The sequence below is a fragment of the Clinocottus analis genome, unplaced genomic scaffold, assembly GCF_023055335.1.
Source record: "Clinocottus analis isolate CAN_PGR_092001 unplaced genomic scaffold, fCliAna1.0.p SCAF_3, whole genome shotgun sequence".
NCBI classification, from domain to species: Eukaryota; Metazoa; Chordata; class Actinopteri; order Perciformes; family Cottidae; genus Clinocottus; species Clinocottus analis.
Window position 1 is genome coordinate 21,911,805 of NW_027176042.1, and position 23,067 is coordinate 21,934,871.

Consider the following 23,067-nt stretch of genomic DNA (forward strand, 5'->3'; position numbering starts at 1 on the left):
TTAAAATAAAGGCCTGTTTTAACTCCGTAGTTTAGTTTGTCTTGAGGAAACCTCGGGTGTGAAAAGTTACTTCCTGGTTGTCCCGAATCCTGACGCTGTGTTTGCACCGGTTTGTTCCCTTTGCCTTAAACAAACGCATTTTAACATTCCTGCAGTGAATCCTCCTTCATGGAGGTTTTAAGATTCATGTTTTTTGTTATTCAACTCCCCCTTATTGATACGCATGGAGGGGTGGACAATATAATAGAAACACCTGTCAGTTCAACGGCATCACAAACGACGTGCTTCAAAATGAAGTCGCACTAAAACCTTCATGAAGAAGGGAGGCGCTGGTGGTCGTGGCGAGGTGTACCTAACAAAATGGTGTTTTTTAATCCTCATTTGAAAAAACAAACTCAAGCATCCAGACTTTCACGTGATTGTTGAGCGATTGTTCACAACAAGAAACTATGCAAAGTTTGAATCTTTTAGTGTTTCTTTCTGCGTGTTCCTGCACGACATGCACGCTGTGGAGGAGGGAGGGAGGGAGGGAGGAAGAGGAAGGAGAGGGGGAGGAGGAGCGCAGAAAGAGGAGCGATGGGAACCAGGAGAAGTGTATTTGGTCTCTCCTGGTTCTCTCTGAAGGTTCCAACCTGGTCGACAGCAACACAAGTTCCTTTTGTCTCATGGTTCAGATGTCAGGTTTATCATTCCTGTGTTTTGCATCAACGAGGCGTTCCTTTGTGAACTGATGCTCGTGGGTATTTCTTGTGTATATAAGTATGTGTTGTGTTAGCATGGGTATAAACTGTGACGTGTAGAACACTAGATGTAAATAATCACATTCTATTTCATACTCACTAAAAAAACTGCTGTGTTGTGGATTTATGAATAATGACAAACAATAAACAATAATGTTTTATTGACTCGTGATTCAGTCTGCATTCATTTCACATGTACTGGAGATCAGCTGTGAACATTGTACTATGTCATAGTACAGTGGAAGAAGTACATTATACTATGTCACAGTACAGTAGAACTGTTCTACTTGTTCTAGTTCTTCACACAAACTTCTAGATTCACGTTCTTGATTTAAACATAAAGATAAAGCAGAAACATGTTGACCAACACTTATTTTAATTCATTTGTTGAATCATAACACACGCACGCACGCACGCACACACACACACACACACACACACACACACACACACACACACACACACACACACACACACACACACACACACACACGCTCTCTATGAACTCAGTTGATCTCCGATAACTAGAAAGGGGCGGGGCCACAGTGTCACGTGATCCAGGAAGCAGGAAGAGAAGCCTGAGGTGTTGCGTCATACAGTTTAAAGTCCGTTTAAAGTCGGGAGCAGAAGAGACGCTGGAGGCTGAAGAAGAGTGAGTGTTGACCCAACATTTTAGTGTCTGCTTTAATGCTCTTACATTTGAAACATTAATGTCGCCACATTATATACCCTTTAAAGCTCTAAACAAAGTTTCAGCCTGGTGACATGAGTAACTACTGTGAACACAAAGAATACACACTGAAGACGTGTTGCAACACTCAGTCCATTGTGTTCACAGACAGCGTTTATTTAAGGGAGGAGATGTGTGTGTGTGTGTGTGTGTGTGTGTGTGTGTGTGTGTGTGTGTGTGTGTGTGTGTGTGTGTGTTACTTCCTGTCCTCTCCATCATGATTCTTGTGTCGTGAGCTCACAGTATTCCTGTTTAACTCTCAGACTGACTTCAGATGAGAAGATGAGTGGTTGTGAGGAAGAGGAGGGTGGAGCAGGCTGGCTGTCGACGAAGAGTGATCGTTCCAAAGGTCTTCCTCTTGAGTTCAGTCATGAACCTGGACCCTCAGACACAAAGTAAGAGACTGTTGAAGACTAAATGTTCTGCTCAAGGGTTCATCTTCCTGATCCAGAACCATGAGAGCAGATCCCGGTTCAGATGGGTTTCCGTCTGCTTCTAGAGCCTCAAACAAAACACCTGAGAACCTTCATTTCACAAGTTCACAAGACAACAACAACAGACTGAACCCTGAATTCAAACAGAAAAGTAATACAACTTTTAAGTTCTGAGCTTCTGCACTTTGGTCCACATCTTGATGTTTTCATAAACAACCAACAAATCATTTTAGTAATAAAGAAATGTCTCCACAGAGAGAAGAAGAGGAGTCCTGTTCCTGAGGAGGAGCTGATGTCCAGAACCAGAACCAGAGCTGGACCGCAGACAGCCGGTGAGAGCAACTGTGGACAGAGTAAGACGCTCCATTTCTCTTGTACTGAAACAGGACGTATTGTTTTAATACAGGGACACAATAATGGAAACACAAATAGACAAAAGGTCTTATGGAGTCATGCTAAACCTGCACAGATAAACACATTTTAATTCACGTTGTTAGTGTTTCTACACTCACAGGGACTTCTAGAATAAAGAGATCAAGTTAAAGGACCTGTATTGAACATTGAGATTATGTATTATATATAATTTGGATATATAAATGAATTTCTCATTAACAACTATCATCTGTGTAAAGATAAAGAGGAGTAAAGTACACTCCCCAAATAAAGATAGTAAAGACCCTTACACAGGAGAAAAAGGGAAGAATAGATGTCATGTTCTCATGTTCCTCTGGCTCAGCAGATCGTGGTCTAAAGGAGGTTTTAAATGAACACAAGATCAGTCTGAAGAAGAGATGTGAAACTGAAGGAAGTGGTGAAACAGGAAGTCGAACCCTCCTCAACCGGATCTACACTGAGCTCTACATCACAGAGGGACAATCCGAGGTTAATACCCAACATGAAGTGAGGCAGCTGGAGTCGGCCTCCAAGAAGGAGCTCCTCCATGACACTCCCATCAAGTGCCACGACATCTTTAAAGCCTCAGCTGACCAGCCGAGACGCATCAGAGTGGTCCTGACCAACGGTGTCGCTGGCGTTGGAAAAACCTCCTCGGTGCACAGGTTCACTCTGGACTGGGCCGAGGGTTTGGAGAACCAGGACGTGGGTCTGGTGGTGGTGCTTTCCTTCAGGGAGCTGAACTTGATCAGAGATGAGCGGTTCAGTCTTCTTAAGCTGCTCCATGTGTTCCATCCAACATTACAGACGGTCCCAGCAAAGGAGCTCGCTGCCTGGAAGCTGCTGTTCATCTTTGATGGTCTGCATGAAAGCAGACTTGTTCTGGACTTCATCAACAATGAGGTCGTGTGTGACGTCACACAGCAGGCTTCGGTCAACGTGCTGCTGACGAACCTCATCGAGGGGAACCTGCTTCCCTCGGCTCTCGTCTGGATAACTTCCAGACCTGCAGCAGCCAATCAGATCCCTCGTACTCTTGTTGACAGGCTGACAGAAGTACGAGGCTTCACCGACACCCAGAAGGACGAGTACTTCAGGAGGAGATTCAGTGATGAAGAGCAGTCCAGCACCATCATCTCACACATCAAGACCTCCAGGAGCCTCCACGTCATGTGTCTAATCCCAGTCTTCTGCTGGATTACTGCTACAGTTCTGGACCACATGTGGACCACAGACCAGACAGGAGAGCTGCCCAAGACCCTGACCGACATGTACTCACACTTCCTGCTGGTCCAGGCCAAGAGGAAGAAGCAGAAGTACCACGAGGGACATGAGACGAGTCCTCGGGTGCCGACGGAGGCCGACAGGGAAGTTCTTCTGAACCTGGGGAGGCTGGCCTTTGAACATCTGGAGAAAGGAAGCATCGTGTTCTATCAAGAAGACCTAGAGCAGTGTGGCCTCGATGTCACGGAGGCCTCTGTGTTCTCAGGAGTCGGCCCAGAGATCTTCAGAAGAGAGAGTGTGATCTTCCAGAAGACCGTCTACTGCTTTGTTCATCTGAGTGTTCAAGAGTTCCTGGCTGCCGTCTACATGTTCCACTGTTTCACACACAGGAAGACCGAGGTGCTGAAGGACTTCTTGGGAGAAGACTACACGTATTCATCGCTGGATGTCTTCCTGAGGAGAGCCGTGGAGAAGTCCCTTAACTGTAGAAATGGCCACCTGGACCTATTTGTCTGCTTCCTTCATGGCCTCTCTCTGGAGTCCAACCAGAGACTCTTAGGAGGCCTGCTGGGTCAGACAGACAACTTTCCAGAAACCATTCAGAGAGCCATCAACAACCTGAAGGAGATGAACAGTGATGGAATCTCTCCTGACAGAAGCATCAACATTTTCCACTGTCTGATGGAGATGAAGGACCTCTCAGTCTATCTGGACATCAAGGAGTACCTGAAGTTAGACGACAGATCAGAGGAACTCTCAGAGATCCAGTGCTCGGCTCTGTGCTACATGCTGCAGATGTCAGAGGAGGTTCTGGATGAGTTGGACCTGGAGAACTACAACGCAACATATGAGGGACAACTGAGACTCATTCCAGCTGTGAGGAACTGCAGAAAGGCTGAGTGAGTCCAGATGCGATTAACTTCTTAAATCAGTGTAAATCAGTAGTTTAGTTCTTCAAATATAGAAACTATGAAATGAATGTTCTGAAATTAGTGATCCAGTTGTTTAATATAAAGTTATAAGTCCGTTGTGTTTAGTCTCGGATGTTCTTGTTTCAAAAGTTTAAAAACATGTTGGAATGTTTCAGTTGGTTGTGTTTGCTGTCAGATGGTTAAAAGTGATATTAGTCTTCTGTTTGGACGTCAGCAACACGTCAGGAAGTAGAGGATTTAGTTTGAGCCGTACTGCAACCCGGGGAAAGACTTTGAGTGCAGTTTGTAACTGGTCTGTACATATTTAACACTTTTTAAATTGCCATGTAGATGAAGGGTTATCATGCGTATTAATATCCATATGTCATGACAGACTAGTTGACGTTAACAGCTGATTCTGAGCCCCCTGAGGATTCCTGTCTGGTCTTCCTGAGTGGAATATCAGTCATGAAGTCTCTTTAACGGTTTCCATTGATGCATCATCTGGTTCTCATACTGACTCTGATCCGGCCGAGTCCATTAAACTAAGAGTATCTACTTCCTTTACATTCAGAGAGTATAGAAGCAAAAGGGATTACATAATGATAAAAGAGAGATCATCAGCTAAAGCTTATCTCAATAAACCTCAACAACAGATGAACTACAAGAATGAGAGTTCCGGTTTCATGTGAAACACAGTGATATACAACTGATCATGATGTGGAGCGCTAACACAGGAAGTCAATATTAAGTCTCCTCTTTCATAATGTTTATAATATTTTATCTTGACAGACTTTCTGAGTGGGGACTCTCAGAGACTCACTATGAAGTCGTGGCCTCAGCTCTGAAGTCCAACCCCTCCAGTCTGACAGAGCTGAACCTGAGTGTAAACAAGCTGCAGGATTCAGATGTGAAGCTGCTGTCTGCTGGACTGGAGAGTCCGCACTGCAGACTGGAGACTCTGAGGTCAGTTCACAGTTTCTTGTCTTTCATTGATCAGAAGCTGATAAAATAAGATAGAACTTTGTAAATCCAATATAATTTTGTCCTTCCTGCAGAAAGGGGAGGAGTTATACAGTCTGATGGCCTCGGGTAGACGAGCCTTCTTGTTGTTCTGTCGCAGACTCGTTTTCAGTGGGTCACAGACCTTTTTTTTTAGCAGAGTTCCGTTATTCACACTTCTCAATGCTGCGTTTGAATTGCACTTTAAAAAAGATAAAAGCTGCTTCTAAAGACACTGCATTTGTTCCAAAATACAGCATTGATGGTCATAAATTCGGTGAGAGCGAAGAACACGTGGACACTATTGTGATCTTCTGACCTTTTAATGAGGACGTTCTCTCTAACTGGACCTCATGCATTTGACTTCAATCCCTCTTATCCATTTGGTATTGATCCTGTAGCTCCAGACTGAGAGCAGCAGCATGATCTTCATCTGCGTGGACATCAACAGCTGTATGAATGTTGTGCTGACATGATGATGAGCCACAAGAACATAATGACAAAGAGGAAGCTCATTGATGAGGACATCGTCGTGTTGAGCTACACATTTAAACCTCAACACACCTGATGATTATGAATGATTCTGATCTTCATCTTTTATTCTTTATTCAGGTTGAGGAACTGCAGGTTGTCAGAGATCAGCTGTTCTTTTCTGGCCTCAGCTCTGAAGTCCAACACCTCCAGTCTGAGAGAACTGGACCTGAGTGACAACGACCTGAAAGATCCAGGAGTGAAGCAGCTGTCTGCTGGACTGGAGAGTTCTCTCTGTAGACTGGAGACTCTGAGGTCAGTTCACGACTAAATTAGTGATTTAGTGAACCCTTATAATCGCTTAGTCGTGTTAAGGAGCTCACGGAATTATTCAAATATAACAATCTTTTAAAAACGATGGACTCTGTCACGTATCTTCTCACAAGGGTTACAGTACTTTAGCACTTTACATTTATTAGATCGGAGCTGTGGACGACGAACTAGAAGAGTTTTAGTTTTTTTTTAAATCACACTTCCTCATCTCTGTAAAATCAGGAAAAAGAAGCTCGGGATCATCAGGTTAATATTAATAAGCTCTTTTTTACCCTTTGTATTTTACACTGTTTATCTGCATCCGGTTGACTTCAGGTGTTTGACTTTCCTCTTTCTAAACTTCTACATTCTGAACCTTCTTCAGAAGAGATTATTAACCACTGAAGGATTTCAAGAAGGACCGTTTAAAGTTACATCTTTTATTCTTTATTCAGGTTGATTGGCTGCATCTTGTCAGAGATCAGCTGTTCTTATCTGGCCTCAGCTTTGGAGTCCAACCCCTCCAGTCTGAGAGAACTGGACTTGAGTTACAACGACCTGAAGGATTCAGGAGTGAAGCTGCTGTCTGCTGGACTGCAGAGGCCTCACTGGAAACTGGAGACTCTGAGGTCAGTTCAGTGACTCTTACTATGTTACATTATGTTTATTTATTAAAAATAATAAGTTAAGTATGTTCTTTTGTTTATATATCCATGTTTCTTAAACTAAGTGTAATCTTCAGGCAACACAGACTTGTGTTTCTTATAGAAACTGTAGAAAATGTCTTGTTAGTAAATTAATATTTAAAAAATGTGTTAATCTGAATCCAATAGATCCTCTGAACTAGTGTTATTTTAAATTGAAAACATTCATTTGTTTGAGTACAAATATTTCTTTGGTTTCCATTTAATAATGTTTTCACAAATAATATCTGATCATTGATCATTATGAACACACACGGACACAGAAACATACACACAGAAACACACAAAGATCAAAACATATTTCCAGATGTAAATCTCTTCATGGTTAGTGTTAATGAAGTAGAAAAATGTGCTTGGAGCGTCTTATGAAGTAACTCGGCCTTCAGTGCCGTGCAGTCCACATTTGCGGGGGGAAAAAGGAGTTAATGTAAGACACTCGATACGTTCATGCGGACCACCATGTGTGGACAGCAGAAAAAAAAGCAGTTAACTTACCAGATGATGTTTATTTCAAGACAAAGTCCTTCCGCTTCTCCTTGTTAACAAAAGGTTCAGCGACGCGGTTGTACAGTTTACGCTGCACTTCAGTTCCAGCAGCAGGTGTTCATGGACACGGTGAGGACATTGAGCCTCCATCTGTGCCACCAGAAAACCTCCTCCACCTGATGGATTATGAATGGATTCTGATCTTCATCTTTTATTCTTTATTTAGATTGTTGAAGTGCAGCTTGTCAGAGATCAGCTGTTCTTCTCTGGCCTCAGCGCTGGAGTCCAACCCGTCTAGTCTGAGAGAACTGGACCTGAGAGACAACAAGCTGGAGGATTCAGATGTGAAGCTGCTGTCTGCTGGACTGGAGAGTCCTCTTTGGAGACTCTGAGGTCAGTAGAGGGTCAGAGTCGGTCCATGCTGGTTCCAGCAGGTTTGAACTAAACAACAGCTACAATAGGCGTCTTCAGGTCTACAGGAAATACTGAATCTGTGTGTTCAAGTGTGCAGGAAATCACGCTGTTTAGCAGCTGACAGCATCTCCGCATGTCAGAGACAGAGGTCCTCACTCATCAGTCTGATCGGTTCTCTCCCAGTGGAATGTCTCTAAGGAGAAGAGACATTCACATGCCACTGAGACTGTGGTTTTTATCAGCTCTGAACCCTCACAGCAGTGACTCCATCTCCACAGTGAGCAGTGAACTGTAGTGTGTCTGCTGCTCTTTCTGCTGGATGTGCTGCATCATGACTGACAGCTGATGAAGGGAGTCTCTGATCCATCTCTTCTTCTTCTTCTCTCCTCAGTTGGAAGTGGACAGACTGAGTCCACCATCATCTCTGTGTTCCTCTGGCTCCGATCATCAGATCCTCAGTGGATCTGGACTCCAGCAGGACTTAGTGTAGTCTGTTGGACCCTTCATGTGTTCTGACCCTAAAGTATCAGATGAGTTGTGTTCATGACCTCATCACAGTAGATGAACACATGTAAATGCTCCTGCTTTGCTTCCTGCTGCAGCGCCTCCCTGTGGCTGGATGGACTCATATTTCTCAATAACAGCCAGCGTTGATATCTCATGTATAAAGTGACCTTATTACCACCAGCACCAGCCTCCCCTCATGTTATAACAGATGCATATTACTTAATAAACAGAAGATAAAACCTGACTCCAATCAATTCTTCTCTTTAGTTCCCCAACTGACAAACAGATTCATAATCAGTTAATATCCATGAATCATCTGACCAGGAGAATAATACCCTGACTCTCTGCTCGTTCTTTAGTTTATGACAGTGTCATATGAGAGCCTGCTCGTCGTCACGTTTCATGTTCTTATCATCAAGGTGTCTTTATGTATTTTATCTTCAAAGCTCTTTTTCCTTCTGGAACAATAAAGTTGATGTAAAATGAGTCTCAAATACAGCCGTGACCTCCTATTTACAGAAGAAATGACTTCCTGTTAGTTTTGAACTTTAGGCTTCTTGTGGTTTACAGATCACGTTTTGATTCATTCATATGTGATTATAAATATATATTCATGTAGAAATGTGTGTGTGTGTAGCTGCATTCTTTGTTCTTTTTGTCTACTTTCTCCAGAGACCTTTGTGCTGTCACGCTGCCGTTCACACTACTGCATGTACAGCTTGAGATGATCCTACATGTGTAATATCAGCTTCCCCATGCTACTCCTCAACTGTAAATACTTTTAAAAATCCCACTTCTCATCTAAATTAAATGTTTCCTTAAGGACTTGGAATGATTTGAATGAGCCATCTCTGTAGAGATCTTTGATAACATAATCATTTTGCCAGCCATGTATCCCATAGAAATACTTTTCCCCTTAAACAGATGAGAGGGTTATTTCAAGTGGAGTAGCTTTGTTTGTATTGAGAGAGCCTAGCATCCTATGTGCCCACTTAGTGTTGTAAAATTAGATTTCCTTGATCTATTTTTGTTGTGTGTATTTGTGATAACGAGTGCATAACCTGGAGTGGAGCTGTTAATTCCTCTTCCCTCCTTTCTTCCTCTACCATCTTTACCTATGCAGCGTTGCATTCATAGTTCGCCCAGTGCCGTGCTAGCGTATTCATTTTGAATGCTATGCTATATAATTCCATATTTGGACGAGCCAATCCCCCACTACCCTTGAGGCAGAGAGCAGTTTCATACTGATTCTAGGCTTTTTGCCATTCCATAAAAAAAAAAAATCCTTAAATTGTTGTATTGTTTAAATGTAACAAATGTGTTCAGGGCATGGAAGAGGTCGACTCAGATGAATTCTGCAGCATTCATTTATTCTGCAGAAGACAATAACACACACACACATTGCCTTCTGGTCCGTCTCTGCACATCAGCTTCCTTCAACAGTATACAACTTTTGTGAAGGTAAAACGGGACTCTAATCAACAATGAATAATCAACGTTATATGAATCATGACAAAAAAGGGAAAACAGCGACTCCAAGTGGACAAAATAAATAGTGACTATAAACAAAAGACAACTCATACATGCAGAAGACTTTATCACAAGTTCACAACATGAAGAAAAGCAACATAACATGTATCGCATAGGGATGAAGTGGTGCAGCGCTGGCCTTTTCACCCAACAACTGGTTCCCTTTTTGACCAACTTGTGTCTGCCCAGCTTTATGAACACTTGACAAATGCCATTAGTATTGGCATACAGCAAGATATTAATGAAAACTACATGGTACCATCATAGCACTGATTGTACACAACTATGTAGGTCTACTGTCCGGATGACTACAAAGTTATTTCCATAAGTATGAGCAATTGGAGAAGGACACAGGAGGACCTGCCAGACCAGTGTCCGAACTCCGCCAAGCCCAGGATTCGAATCCCAGACCCTCTTAGTGTGAGGCGTCAGTGCTAGCCACTACACCATCTTGCATCCCTTCATCCATCCAATAAAGTGAACTATTCCAGAGGATAAAATCCTACATTCAAAACAAAAACGTTGTTCACAACCATTTGCGTCAGTGCATCGACTGCGCAGCATTCTACTCGAGCAAAATATTCTCAGCGCTTTTGGTGTGAACGCAGCATCAAACAAAATAAGCACTCGTTAATACGAAGGTATCCAGAGCACCGTCTCTGAACACACACCTGGACCCCTGAAGCCTACGAGCTACAGCAGCAGGAGACCACACGACTCCCTTCAGCTAACAGGAAACTGACGCTATCGTCAACAGAAGATTGGAAAAGCCTTTTCCATTCGGTCAGATGGTCAGGCTGGTCGTCGATATTTTTTTTGGCACACTTTGAGCCTCTCGTGGTTAAAATGCAGAGGCCTAGTGGAGTATTTCTGCTGACCGGGTCCATCCCTTTTTGACCACAGTGGAAAATCTCTGAGGAATGCTTTCAACACTTAACACTTTGTTGAATCTATGCTACGAAGAATTAAGTTTAAGTTTAATTAAGTTCTGAAGGCAAGAAGGAGTTCTCCCCGGTACTAGCAAGGTGTACCTAATAAAGTGGCCAAATCGATACTTTGGTTTTATTGTTCTTCCCAACGGCACTTAATTTTAAGGCACGTTTGCTTGTTTGTTTGCCTTAGAATGAAATAATACAGGATAACAAAATAAAAGCATGACAACAGTAAAACAGAGCATCAATATAAAAAACAAGTGAAGTGCAACCAGTTATAAAGTGTATGGCAGTTCGAGGTGAGGGGAAAATGATGAGGTGTCAATAAGAGAGAGAGTGTTGATGTGATGACTATGTGATGCCCTGTATTTTAATTCACAAAACCCAGCATCAAGTTTCCTGTTGAGTCTTTTTTTTGGGTTAATCTACAGGTAAAGCTGCCATTGTACTTTACATAGTGGGATGAAATGAAGTGTAGCCTCTTCATCATTTTACATATTTTTGTTTTAAAATGAACTACTTCATTGTTTAAGCTGACGTTGTTGCAGGTCACACCTCTTTCTCTCTTCCTCCCTGTTTCTAGAGGCCACAACACATTTCATCCGTCCAATAAAGTGAAATATTCCAGAGGATAAAAGACACCTGAGCAGGTGTGAGGCCGGTAAGCACCTGGAGGCTTAAGAGTAACACACTGCTGAGGCGACGCTGGACCTTTGTTCTCTTCCCTCGCCCCTACGGCCAACCAGCGTCCTTTTATTTATCTTTTAGGGTTCTTTATACTTAGACGAGCTTAACATGATTTAACTGTGTCTAAGAACCACAAGCTCACCTCTGGATGTAGATCTCTCTTTTGAACATGAACCTCATTCTAACCTGACGCTCAAACCTCTAGAGGTCCAGCAGGGGGTCCAGAAGGAAGTCCAGCAGGTGAGGACCCAACAAAATCTCCTCCCTCTGAAGGAACTTCATATGAATATTTCACTTTCTTGTAAATCACACCGTTTTCCTGGTTTTCCAAACCCTTTGTCTGCGTCTCTTCTTCCAGACGTTTTTTCCTCATCGTCTCCTGCTGTCGAAGACCTGCAGCACAGAGAAGAGACTATGTGTTACATAAAGTTAACTTGTGTTGTGTTGTTGTCTGCACGTTATGGACACGGTGATGTATTTCGCATACACTTACTGTTATTGAGGTGTATTGTGATGCGCTTAAAAAATACAAGCAGAGCTTCAACTGCAATAACAATGAAAACTCCTAAAACAAATGTGAAAGCCAACCATTCGATGGACACTTTGCTGGATGAGTCTTCATACACTTTCTCTGAAACACATCACAAAAAGTAAACGTAAACAGTCGAAATGTAACTACATCTCATGTACAGCACAGCAACAGTTAAAGAAGTCTAAATAACGTTTAAACTAATAAGACATGAACAACAACAATGAAATCTCACCACTGATGTGCACAAAGGTCTCAGAGGTGATCCGGTGCTTGATGTCTTCCTGCTCCACTACACAGCGATAGCGGCCCGTCTTGGTCACAGTGATGTTGAGGGTGATGTCATAGCTGCTTCCTCTCTCTGAGACCTGAGCTTCCTCAGCAGGAAGTTGGTTTCCATCGCTGTCCTGCCACCTCACTTTAGGTCTAGGAGAAGCACCTCGAACCTCACACTGCAGCAGAGACCAGGTCTCTCCGGCATCGAGCGCTGTGACGAATGGCTTTGGAGCTGCAACTGTGAACACAGGATGAAGATTATTAACTGTGTACATTATGTTTAAGAGTAAAGAACAGAGAAGGTCTTCACCCACTTAATGCAAAGAATGAATAATCATGTTGTGACGGTGGGATAACGCAGTGCATCGCGGTAAACGCTGCTCTAGGCCACAGGAACACTGAAGCTATTCGAGTTCCACCTCCGACATGGTTCACTCACCGACAGGGCGTGTAGCTCGCAGACACGCTTTGCCGAAGTGACGGCAAGGAGAAAGTACGCTTGTCCATCTCTGCTTTACCTCTGTCAGAGGTTCAAAGGGAGGCCAGCATTGGGAGTCCAGTATCAAGGGTAGGTCCCATGGGGGAGCCTTCAGGCTGTAGTTCCCTACTGTGTCATTGGCCCCAGCATGCAGCCATGAAATAGTGGCCACATACACCCTCAAGGTAGAGGTAGACCGGCCCATATCCTGGAGGGACTGCAGAAACTATGACAGGCACGGTGCCCTGTACTGGGTCTTTGCCTGTCGATGTGTCCTTGAGCGAGACACTTAACCCCTAACTGCTCCCGTCGCTGTGTCTAAGGTGTATAGAGAAACATGGAAGTCGCTTTGGATAAAAGCGTTAGCAAAATGAAATGAAAAGTAGAAGACAGCATGCCGGACAGGGGGACGTCAACCTCACCCACCAGGTGTCCCACCAGGCGTCCCAACTCGGCCAGCCTCGCAGATCTTACTGCGAGGCGTGAAGCGATGGTTCATGCACAGGTTCCCTCTCTCAGAGGCTCAAGGCCGGGACAAGAGGGGCAAAGGTCACGGCCGTCTTCAGTCTGAAGAGTTGTTGATATGAAAGACTCGACCTGCGTGTACGCGAGACGGAAGACATCCACTGTTCTCCGCAGGTCAGGAAGGATGAACTAGAACGTGCGCCGTCACGTGATACTTAGATCTTGTTGGTATTTGGTTTTCAGTCCTGGAGTTTTGATATTTGTTGGTTTCCTTATCGTTACAAACATAAAACACAACTTTTAATCAATAATAGGTAAGACTTTGAGGCATCAAGCTTTTGAACTCTCGTTCACATCTTTCCTTACCACAGAAGGTCAAGGAAAGACTGTTCCTTAAAGACAGATCAGGAGAAATCATTGTGATTGATGACGTCACTGATCAGTGTGTGCGACTGTCACTATTCATATTCTTACTTAAAGCTCTGGACACAACGCCTTCCCTTAAACCAAACGTCCTTTAAACATTGGAGACAATCAGTGACATCAAATTCAGGACTCGCCTCATTCGTCTCTTAACATTGATCATTGTTCAAAAGAGATCTGACCAACCAATAGAGATCAGATATTAATCTCATAGTTGTGTCTTTAAATTGTTTCTACATTGTTCTGGTTCCTCTGCAATGAGGATCCATAACTGGTGTCAGTGCTGATTAATGACCAGACCTCTGGAAGAATGGATGTCACCAGTCAATAGAGAAGATGGAGGGAGTGAATGAAAAGATCTGAAGGAGGTCTACAGCGCACACATCACACATGATGGTCAGTGACATCATCACTCACCTGAGCTTTCGCCGGACCGGTCTTGAAAGCTTAGAGCTGAAAGACAAACGGGAACATTCATTTGTGGGTGACATCACAAGCTGAGGAGGGTGAAGGAGGGTGAAGGAGGGGAAACATGAAGCTCTGAGTCTCACTGCAGACGCGACCCGTTTATTGGTCGTGTTTGGACCATCATCAGTGGCTCAAGGATCAGCAGGTGGGAGGGGCCTATTGATGGTCTTTGAATATTCCAGGGTTCATACACATGTTGACCAATGGATTTCCATGAGCACAAAATGAATGAGAAACAATAGTTTGATTCTAAGAATAAACATTTATATAGATGGATTATGTATTCCTGCTTATATTTTGAGCCTCTTTCTTTTAAAAGCATATTCGTTATTTCAAACTCAGCGTAAATGAACGTCATGAACACATGAATATAACACACAGCACTCGTGTCTGTACGCAAAATATGACGCTGCATCCAGCTGCCGGTTAGCTTAGCATAGCATAGAATGAAACATGCCAGGACATGAAGCAATCAAAGACGTGGAAGGAGAAAACCTGCCAGCGAGGACACAAGCACACAACACTGCATGTAAAATACTCTGCAGACATTTCACGAGGAAAGACGTGCATTCAATACGTTGAAGGGATCAACACTGGATGCTAACAGAAGCTTTTTGTTCACACCTGGTAGCTCATGAAAGCGGCGAGAGCGGCAGCAGCTACTGTGTTAGTCACCCGAGTTAATGGAGGAGGAAGCAGATGATGGCTTGGAGAGGCTGAAGATCCTGAAGGCAATACGACAACTTGTGAGTCTTTGGTTATAGATGCTTATGTGGAAGAAAGAGACCACGAGGAGGAGGAGCTAAAGACAAAGAGAGGAGGAGAAGACAAAAGCAGAAGGAGACAAAGGGAAAAGGAGAAGAAGACTAAAGCAGGAGGAGAGAAAGGAAGATGTTAGGTAAATGTTTAACACCTAAAGCACTGCAGGTTGAAACAACCAGAAAGGTTGCAGAAAAGGTTTTTGTCCAGGAATCTCATTTATAACAAGCGAGATGCCTCACGAGGACGACGCCTCGCAAGTACAACAGCATACGAGTACAACGCCTCGCGAGTACGAGGCTGTTGCGTACTCGTACAACGGCGTACAAGTACAAGTAAGACGGCGTACGAGTACAATATATATATATATATACATATCTATATATATATGTATATATAGATATGTATATATATATATATATATATATATATAGATACATGTAAGAGAAATGGTGTAAGTAAAGCACTCACCAACAACCACCTCGACGTTGAAGGTTTGAGGCGTCTCGAGATGTGGAAAGACACAGGTATAGTTTCCACTGTCGGTCTTCTTAGTATTTCTGATGATGATGGAGGCGTTGCCGTGTTTCAGCTCCTCTGGAAAGTGGGAGACTCGTCCTCTGAACTGGTCGCTCTGACCTTTGCCGCCGTTGTTGTAGTGAATGCCTGCATCATACATGAACACCTCCTGCAGAGGCTGATCTCTCTCAGCTACTTTCCTCCAGTCAAAGAGAGCTGCTGCGATGTTCTGGGTGCCGAGGGAACAATGCAAGAAGAAATCGTTTCCTTCTTTGACGAAGACTCTGGCGCCGGTCCCTGCAAGACAAAGCATATTTTAATCATTATGTTCAATAGAGAAAGTCAGAAGAACACAGGTAAGCATTAGGATCGGACAGATCAGCTGTTACTTGTCAAAGAAAAGTAAAAAAACAAAAGGCTCTGAAGACCTCTGAAGGGGACGAGTCAGAACATCTACTCCTTGCTGAGGGAGGTGAATCTTCGGTCCTCCATGGCAAAGAATTTCCCTCCACGGCCAATAAATAATCCTGACATTCACAACTATGATAGTTTTGCGTCTATCCAACAAGCATCACTTTAGGTGAGACAGGATTACAGTTAAATTACATTGCAGATGGATTCATTTAATGGGCTCTTTGGTGATGAAGTGGACGGTGCTGGCCCACCGAGTACCTTTTAAAGCGCTATACATATACAATGTAGTATAGTATTGTAACGGACTCAGCACATGTAATGTTATGGTTTCGATGTTAATTGTTATGTAATGTTATGGTTTCAATGTTAATTGTTAGTTACTAGTTCAGGAGGTCAGTGAATGTCACATAAGCTGTGTTGCTGTGTAAGCTGTCACTCAAAGTAGCTACCTATGAGCGTGCCTGTGATTGGCAGAGCGAGTGAGGGGGGGTGGATTGATGCGTGTGGTGTTGCGGTCCGGGAAGAGGACGACAGACAGCGAACCTGAAGCTCGTTGCGAGACTTTGAGTGTGGTTTTTGGGTTGTTTTGGCGTAGGCTACGGCCAACAGTAGCCTGTTTTGTGTTGTACAATAAAGCATCCAATAAGCCAGACGACGTCTCGTAACTTCCTGACGCAGGGTCGCTACATTTGGTGTCAGAAGTAAAACTTTTGGATATCAACATTGTACGCGGGTTTGCAGCGGAGTAGCTAAGTGGCTAACGCTCGTCAGCGGTGAAGAACATGTGGTCTGGGAGCCGTCTCGACATTAAACATGAAAGTGGAAGTGACGGACGAGAATGGGACGGCGTAACCGAGTCCTGGCAGACGACGCAGCACCGTGAGCGGGTAAAACAAATGACCGCGAGGATGGCTGCCGAGGCTGGCCTTGGACACTCGGCCCGCGCCAGTGAGGGAAATGGCGGCAGTAGAGGAACGACTGCGGCTGCAGAATGGGACATCACTGAGCACACTGGGACACGCAGGGAAGCTCTTCCGTCCACAATAAAGACCCCCAGATACGACGGTAAATCCAACTGGGAAGCTTTTCATGCACAATTTGAATTGTTAGCCCATGCCAGTAGATGGTCCACGGAAATAAAAGCTCTCCAGTTAGCAATGTGCCTCACGGGTGACGCTTTATCAAGCCTGCTGCTGCTGAGTCCCGCTGATAGGAGTGATTATGATGCACTGATTGGGGCTCTGAAGCGACGGTTTGGACAATGCTCTGCCACTAGCCTGCTCCGCTCGGAACTATGCAGTAGACAGCGACGGCCGGAAGAACCGCTGAGGGAGCTCGCTAATGACATTGAGGGGCTTGTGCACCGCACCTACGCCCACATGCCCCCGTCCATCCAGAGCGAGCTAGCTAGGGACCATTTCCTCCAGGCCCTGCTGCCAGCTGACCTGCGCATCCAGACACTACTGGTTCACCCCGGGTCACTCCAGGAGGCTTTGGAGTCAGCTACGGAGAGAGAAATGCTGTGTACCGGCGCTGTGGGTAAAGTGGTTGAGAAAGCACCACAAGGGAGAGCTGCTTGTGGGACTGAAATGGAATTGGTGCAGCCTGCCTGGGTGGGGGAGCTAACCCAGCTGGTGAGGGCTGCCACCTTAAGAGAGGAGAGACAAGACAGGCGACGACTAAGAGTCTGCTGGGGATGTGGACGGCCTGGCCACCTGCTCCGACACTGCCCCCGTTCCACCGCGGACAAGGGAAACGATCCGGGGACCGCATAATCGGGACGATGCGGACCCCTGGCACTCTGTCCCAACCCCCTGTCATTACCAAAGCTACACAACAACCCGACCAAGTATGGACACCCAGACCACCGGAGGATTTCGATGGTCAACTGGAGCGACTAGTGGTGCTGGGCCGGACCTGGATAGGAGACTGTTGGTATGCACCACTCACTATTGGAGGGACATACTGCTCTGCACTGGTAGACACAGGTTCATCAGCAACCCTGGTGAGGCCCGATGTGGTAATAAATGGAACTGTTATTTTTCCCACGTTAGTGAAACTACAGTCAGTCACCGGAGAGCGAACTCCTATGGTTGGGGAAGCAGTAGTGACTCTGGGGCTGGGAAGAAAGTCCATCCGCTGCCCGGTGTGGGTTGCCATCCTAGAAGACTGTATACTGGGACTGGATATTCTCGGGGCTTTGGACTGTGTCATCGACACAAAGAGAGGAACTCTCACATTCCCTGATGGACATGTCATCCAGATGTGGCGCCAGCCACCCCGGCCTGGCTGTGTTGCGACCCACACTGTTGCCACACTGATGGCTGAGACAACAAATTTTGCTGCTCCCAGCTGCAGTCCTTCAAATGAGCCACCTCCACCGGCCTCCACCCTGCTAGCTGCTGAGCTGCACCCACCCCCAGCCTCTGTCCGACCAGCTGCAAGTCCACCCACACAGGTGACGAACGCTTCTCCACCTGACGACTGTGACAGAGTCTTGGCAGTGAGGGAGGTCTGGCAGAGAAACTGCGACGGTCTGACTCCTAGTGAACAAGAGCTGTTGTGGCAGCTGCTTCTTGAGTTCAAGGACTGTTTTTCACTGTCGGAGGACGATGTGGGCTGCACAGATCTCATTCAGCATAACATCGACACCGGTGATGCACGGCCGATCAGGATGAGACCTCGACGCCTCCCACTGGCCAGACAAGCTGCGGCAGATAAAGCCCTACAAGGGATGCAGCGTGCGGGAATCATCGAGCCTTCCACCAGCCCCTGGGCCTCGCCGGTCGTCATGGTTCCCAAAAAGCAGAAGGAGGCGTGGCGTTTCTGTGTGGACTTCAGACCCCTCAACAAAGTTACAAAAAAGGACTCCTACCCCCTTCCACGCATCGACGAAGCTCTCGACACAGTGGCAGGGTCAGCCTGGTACTCCTCTTTGGACCTGCGGAGTGGGTATTGGCAGGTCCCCCTCAGCCCTGAAGCTCGGGCCAAAACGGCCTTCATCACTAATGGGGGCTTGTGGCAGTTTAAAGTCCTCCCGTTTGGCCTCTGCAATGCTCCTGCCACATTCGAGAGACTAATGGACAGGGTCCTCGCTGGTATCCCCCGGCAGGAGTGTGTTGTGTACCTGGACGACATACTGGTGCATGGTGACTCCTTCCAGGCGGCTCTCAGGGCCCTGAGGCGGGTGCTGGAAAGAGTGGCAGCAGCAGGCCTAAAGCTGCACCCACAGAAATGCTCCTTCATGCAGCGGGAGGCCACATTTCTAGGACACAAGATTGGGGGCGGTGGTGTTGGCACCATGGATGATAAAGTGCAGACTGTGAAGGATTGGCCTACCCCCAGCACGGTACAGGACCTGAAAAGCTTCCTGGGCCTGGCCTCCTACTATAGGAAGTTTGTGAAGGGGTTTTCCTGCATAGCTGCACCGCTGTTCCACCTTCTTCAAAAAAGGGTGGTATTTGATTGGACTGAGGAATGCCATGCAGCTTTCACTGCACTGCAGAGAGCCCTGGTAGAGGCCCCAGTTCTCTCACCGCCTGACCCCACCCTGCCTTTTGTCCTCGACACAGACGCCAGTAATGCAGGCGCAGGTGCTGTGCTAGCCCAAGTGACTCCTGAAGGAGAGCGAGTGGTGGCTTATCACAGCAGACAGTTTAACAAGGCTGAACGCCGCTACTGTGTTACGAGACGGGAGCTGCTTGCTATGGTCAGTGCCATCCGACATTTCAAGTATTACCTTGGGGGCCTCCACTTCACAGTTAGGACCGACCACTCTGCCTTACAGTGGCTCATGTCCTTCAAGGAGCCAGAGGGCCAGCTAGCACGCTGGATTGAGGAACTTCAGGCGCATGATTTCACTGTGATCCACAGACCAGGGGTGCGCCACGGAAATGCTGATGCGCTTTCACGCCGGCCTTGCAGCGCTAAGGGCTGCAACTACTGTGAGAAAAGAGAGGCGCAAGAAGAAGAGCGGCTGCAACCTGATGTGAAATGTGCTGCAGTGGGCCCAGGGTGTGCGCCAGCAGGCCCTGGACTGACAGCTGTGGACGCAGCAGAGTGGGAGTGCAAACAGGAAGAGGATGTCGACATAAGGCCGGTGCTGGCTTGGGTGGGATCCCAGCAGCGACCACCTTGGGGAGAGATCACCATGTGTTCTCGAGCCACAAAAGGGCTGTGGTCAATTTTTCAAGCCCTGCGCATGTGTGATGGTGTGCTGCAGAGGGGGTGGAAAGAGCCTGTGACTGGAGAGACGCAGTGGCAAGTGGTGGTACCCAGGGCTCTGAAAGAGACAGTGCTCCGGGCGATGCATGGAGCGCCGGGATCTGGTCACTTCGGGGTTACTAAGACCCTCCGCCGCCTCCGGCAAGGGTTCTACTGGGGCCAACATCGGCGGGATGTGGAGGACTACTGCCGCCGCTGCGACAGCTGCACTGCAAAGAAAGGCCCTGCGGACAGATCTCATGCCCAGCTCCAACAGTTTCCGGCTGGGTGCCCCATGGAGAGGGTGGGGATTGATGTTCTCGGGCCATTCCCTCACTCAGAGAGGGGTAACCGTTACATCCTCACTGTCATGGACTATTTCACTAAGTGGCCTGAGGCTTACTGCCTGCCAAACCAGGAGGCGGAAACGATTGTAGATGCTCTGGTGGGTGGAATGTTCAGCAGATTTGGGGCCCCTGAAGTCATCCACACGGATCAAGGCAGAAACTTTGAGTCTCGTGTCTTTGCTGCCATGTGTGACAAACTGGGCTCCCACAAGACCCGCACAACACCTCTCCATCCACAGAGCGATGGGCTGGTTGAGAGATTCAACCGCACGCTGGCACAACAGCTGGCCATAGTGACGGCTAAACACCAACGTGACTGGGATGATCATGTACCTCTTGTGCTGATGGCTTACAGGTCTGCTGTGCAGGACTCCACGTCCTGCTCTCCTGCCCTTCTCATGCTCGGCAGAGAAATCCGGACGCCAGCAGAGATGATGATGGGGAAACCTCCTGACGCTCCGGCCGGGCCCCCGGGGCTCGACTATGCTCGGAAACTCCAGGACCGCTTGGAGTCGGCCCACGAGTTTGCCAGGAAACAGCTGCACTGTGCGGGCGCGAGGCAAAAGAGGAACTACGACGTCCACGTCAGAGGGCGACATTTTGAAGTCGGCGAGCTAGTCTGGGTTTATAGCCCGCAGAGGCAGAAGGGCAGGTGCCCAAAGCTCGACAGTGAATGGGTGGGACCCTGCAGAGTCCTGGAGAGAGTTGGGGAAGTGGTATACAGGGTCCAGCTGCCACCACGCGGGAGGAAGGTCGCTCTGCACAGAGACAGGCTGGCCCCCTATCGAGGCACAGGCACCCCACCAGGACGAGAGCTTGGGACACGACGAACCCTGGACTCAGCCCGGATGACCCCCCAAACCTTATCCAATGGACCCGGTCTTTCGCCCGCATCTTCACCGGTTGGTCTTGGTGCCCCTGAACTCTCCCCTTCCTTGCCATCCCCTGGCCCCAGTATCCCCTCAACCACTTTCCCTTCTCCCCAAGACCGACGGCGTCCTCGGCGGAGCCGGAGACCCCCAGGGCACCTGAGAGATTTTGTTTGCCCCCTCGGGGGCGAGGGACTTTGTGGGGGGAGGGTAGTGTAACGGACTCAGCACATGTAATGTTATGGTTTCGATGTTAATTGTTATGTAATGTTATGGTTTCAATGTTAATTGTTAGTTACTAGTTCAGGAGGTCAGTGAATGTCACATAAGCTGTGTTGCTGTGTAAGCTGTCACTCAAAGTAGCTACCTATGAGCGTGCCTGTGATTGGCAGAGCGAGTGAGGGGGGGTGGATTGATGCGTGTGGTGTTGCGGTCCGGGAAGAGGACGACAGACAGCGAACCTGAAGCTCGTTGCGAGACTTTGAGTGTGGTTTTTGGGTTGTTTTGGCGTAGGCTACGGCCAACAGTAGCCTGTTCTGTGTTGTACAATAAAGCATCCAATAAGCCAGACGACGTCTCGTAACTTCCTGACGCAGGGTCGCTACAGTATTTATGCGCGTCACAGTGTAAACAGGAAGTTTAGCCCATGTTTCTGCACCGTCCAGCGCGTGTCTTCTTTATCACGCTGGACAGTTTGTCAATATATATATATATATATATATATATATATATATATATATATATATATATATATATATATATATTATATTTCATTCAGTGGCAGAGTTACAGTTAGTTTCACTATTGAGCCACTTGTTTAATAGTGAATATAATGAAAGGATTGTCTCACCGTGTTCATGTCCAAGTGTCCTCGCAGTTAAAGTCAGCAGCCAGAAGATCACAGAGAGAAGCTGAAGAGGAAGAGGAGCGGAGTGAAGCTGCAGAGACATGTTGTCACGAAGAGAGACGAGCTGGGGGCTAGCAGGCTAGCTGGCTAACAGGAACATGTGAGCTAGTTAGCTTGCGCTGCTCGCTCGCCTGACGACGTCTGAGAGAGTTCAAAGATAACTGTCCCAAAATAAAACGTCAGGAAGTAACTATTGAACGATTAAACACGTTTAAAAAGACTAACTCCAACAACTTTGGACCGAAGTTCTCCTGCTTCTGGTGAGTCGAAACATCTCTTATTCAATCCGGGGAGGTGATGACGTCATGGTCAGGTGGTTGCGCGGAGCCTCAGATCTGCAGTCCAGATTTTTTTTTGTTGAATTAATTCTTTATTCAACAATTTCATAAATTGTCAATAAGAAAATGGAAAATACATTTAAAACTTTAGCGAAGAAAAAGAGAAGACAGAAGAAAAAGCATTAAATAAAAATAAAGACTTCCATTGCCCTCCAGAATGATTGGCACCCTGAGTAAACATGAGTGAAACAGGCTCTGAAAAGAATTCTTTGCTGTTTACTCGTTTGGTCTTTCACTCAAAATATTGACAAAAATCATACCTTTTCATTGACGTAAAAGTTTTAAAAGAAACTTTTGTTTTTGACAATAAATAAATATTTTTCTCCTGAACATGTGTGCGTACAGTGGGTATTCTTCTCTGAATTGCTATCTTTCTGTCTAAACCAAACCCACCTCTGATGTTTGTTGAAGAACCCGGTCCCATTGAAGTCCCAGATTAGATTGTTGATTGACAGCTGAGGCTTTTTTTAACTTGTGGCGTCTGATGGTAGTTTTGGAGACTTTCTGACCTCAAGACTCAACTAACCTGTGAAGTTCTCCAGCTGTGATATGTGGAGGTTCTTTAGCCAGTGGAACATCCTCCTCACGGTGTGTG

General features: G+C 46.3%; 2 protein-coding genes across 8 annotated transcripts; one reads left to right on the forward strand and one right to left on the reverse strand.

Annotated features, from left to right (window-relative positions):
- The first annotated feature begins 1,313 nt into the window (after window positions 1–1,313).
- On the forward strand, window positions 1,314–7,799 carry LOC137796190 (NLR family CARD domain-containing protein 3-like). Of its 4 annotated transcripts, none has more exons than XM_068593954.1 (8): window positions 1,314–1,392; window positions 1,734–1,865; window positions 2,160–2,257; window positions 2,641–4,420; window positions 5,225–5,398; window positions 6,047–6,220; window positions 6,673–6,846; window positions 7,634–7,799. In XM_068593954.1, exons 2-8 carry the CDS (start codon window positions 1,753–1,755, stop codon window positions 7,797–7,799), a joined length of 2,679 nt encoding a protein of 892 aa, XP_068450055.1. In that variant the 5' UTR covers window positions 1,314–1,392; window positions 1,734–1,752. The 4 variants fall into 4 exon arrangements, with proteins under 4 accessions (XP_068450055.1, XP_068450056.1, XP_068450058.1 ...); XM_068593955.1 differs by having other exon boundaries at window positions 2,160–2,236; window positions 2,644–4,420; XM_068593957.1 differs by lacking the exon at window positions 1,314–1,392 and adding an exon at window positions 1,922–2,055 and having other exon boundaries at window positions 1,735–1,819.
- A 1,924-nt stretch (window positions 7,800–9,723) lies between these two features.
- Window positions 9,724–22,411, reverse strand: LOC137796199 (V-set and immunoglobulin domain-containing protein 1-like). Of its 4 annotated transcripts, none has more exons than XM_068593970.1 (6): window positions 22,078–22,411; window positions 15,347–15,691; window positions 14,066–14,101; window positions 12,242–12,520; window positions 11,971–12,108; window positions 9,724–11,870 (listed from the first exon to the last, which is right to left on the reverse strand). In XM_068593970.1, exons 1-6 carry the CDS (start codon window positions 22,175–22,177, stop codon window positions 11,671–11,673), a joined length of 1,098 nt encoding a protein of 365 aa, XP_068450071.1. In that variant the 5' UTR covers window positions 22,178–22,411; the 3' UTR covers window positions 9,724–11,670. The 4 variants fall into 4 exon arrangements, with proteins under 4 accessions (XP_068450071.1, XP_068450072.1, XP_068450074.1 ...); XM_068593973.1 differs by having other exon boundaries at window positions 11,668–11,870; window positions 12,066–12,108; XM_068593971.1 differs by lacking the exon at window positions 14,066–14,101.
- Between the last annotated feature and the right edge of the window lie 656 nt (window positions 22,412–23,067).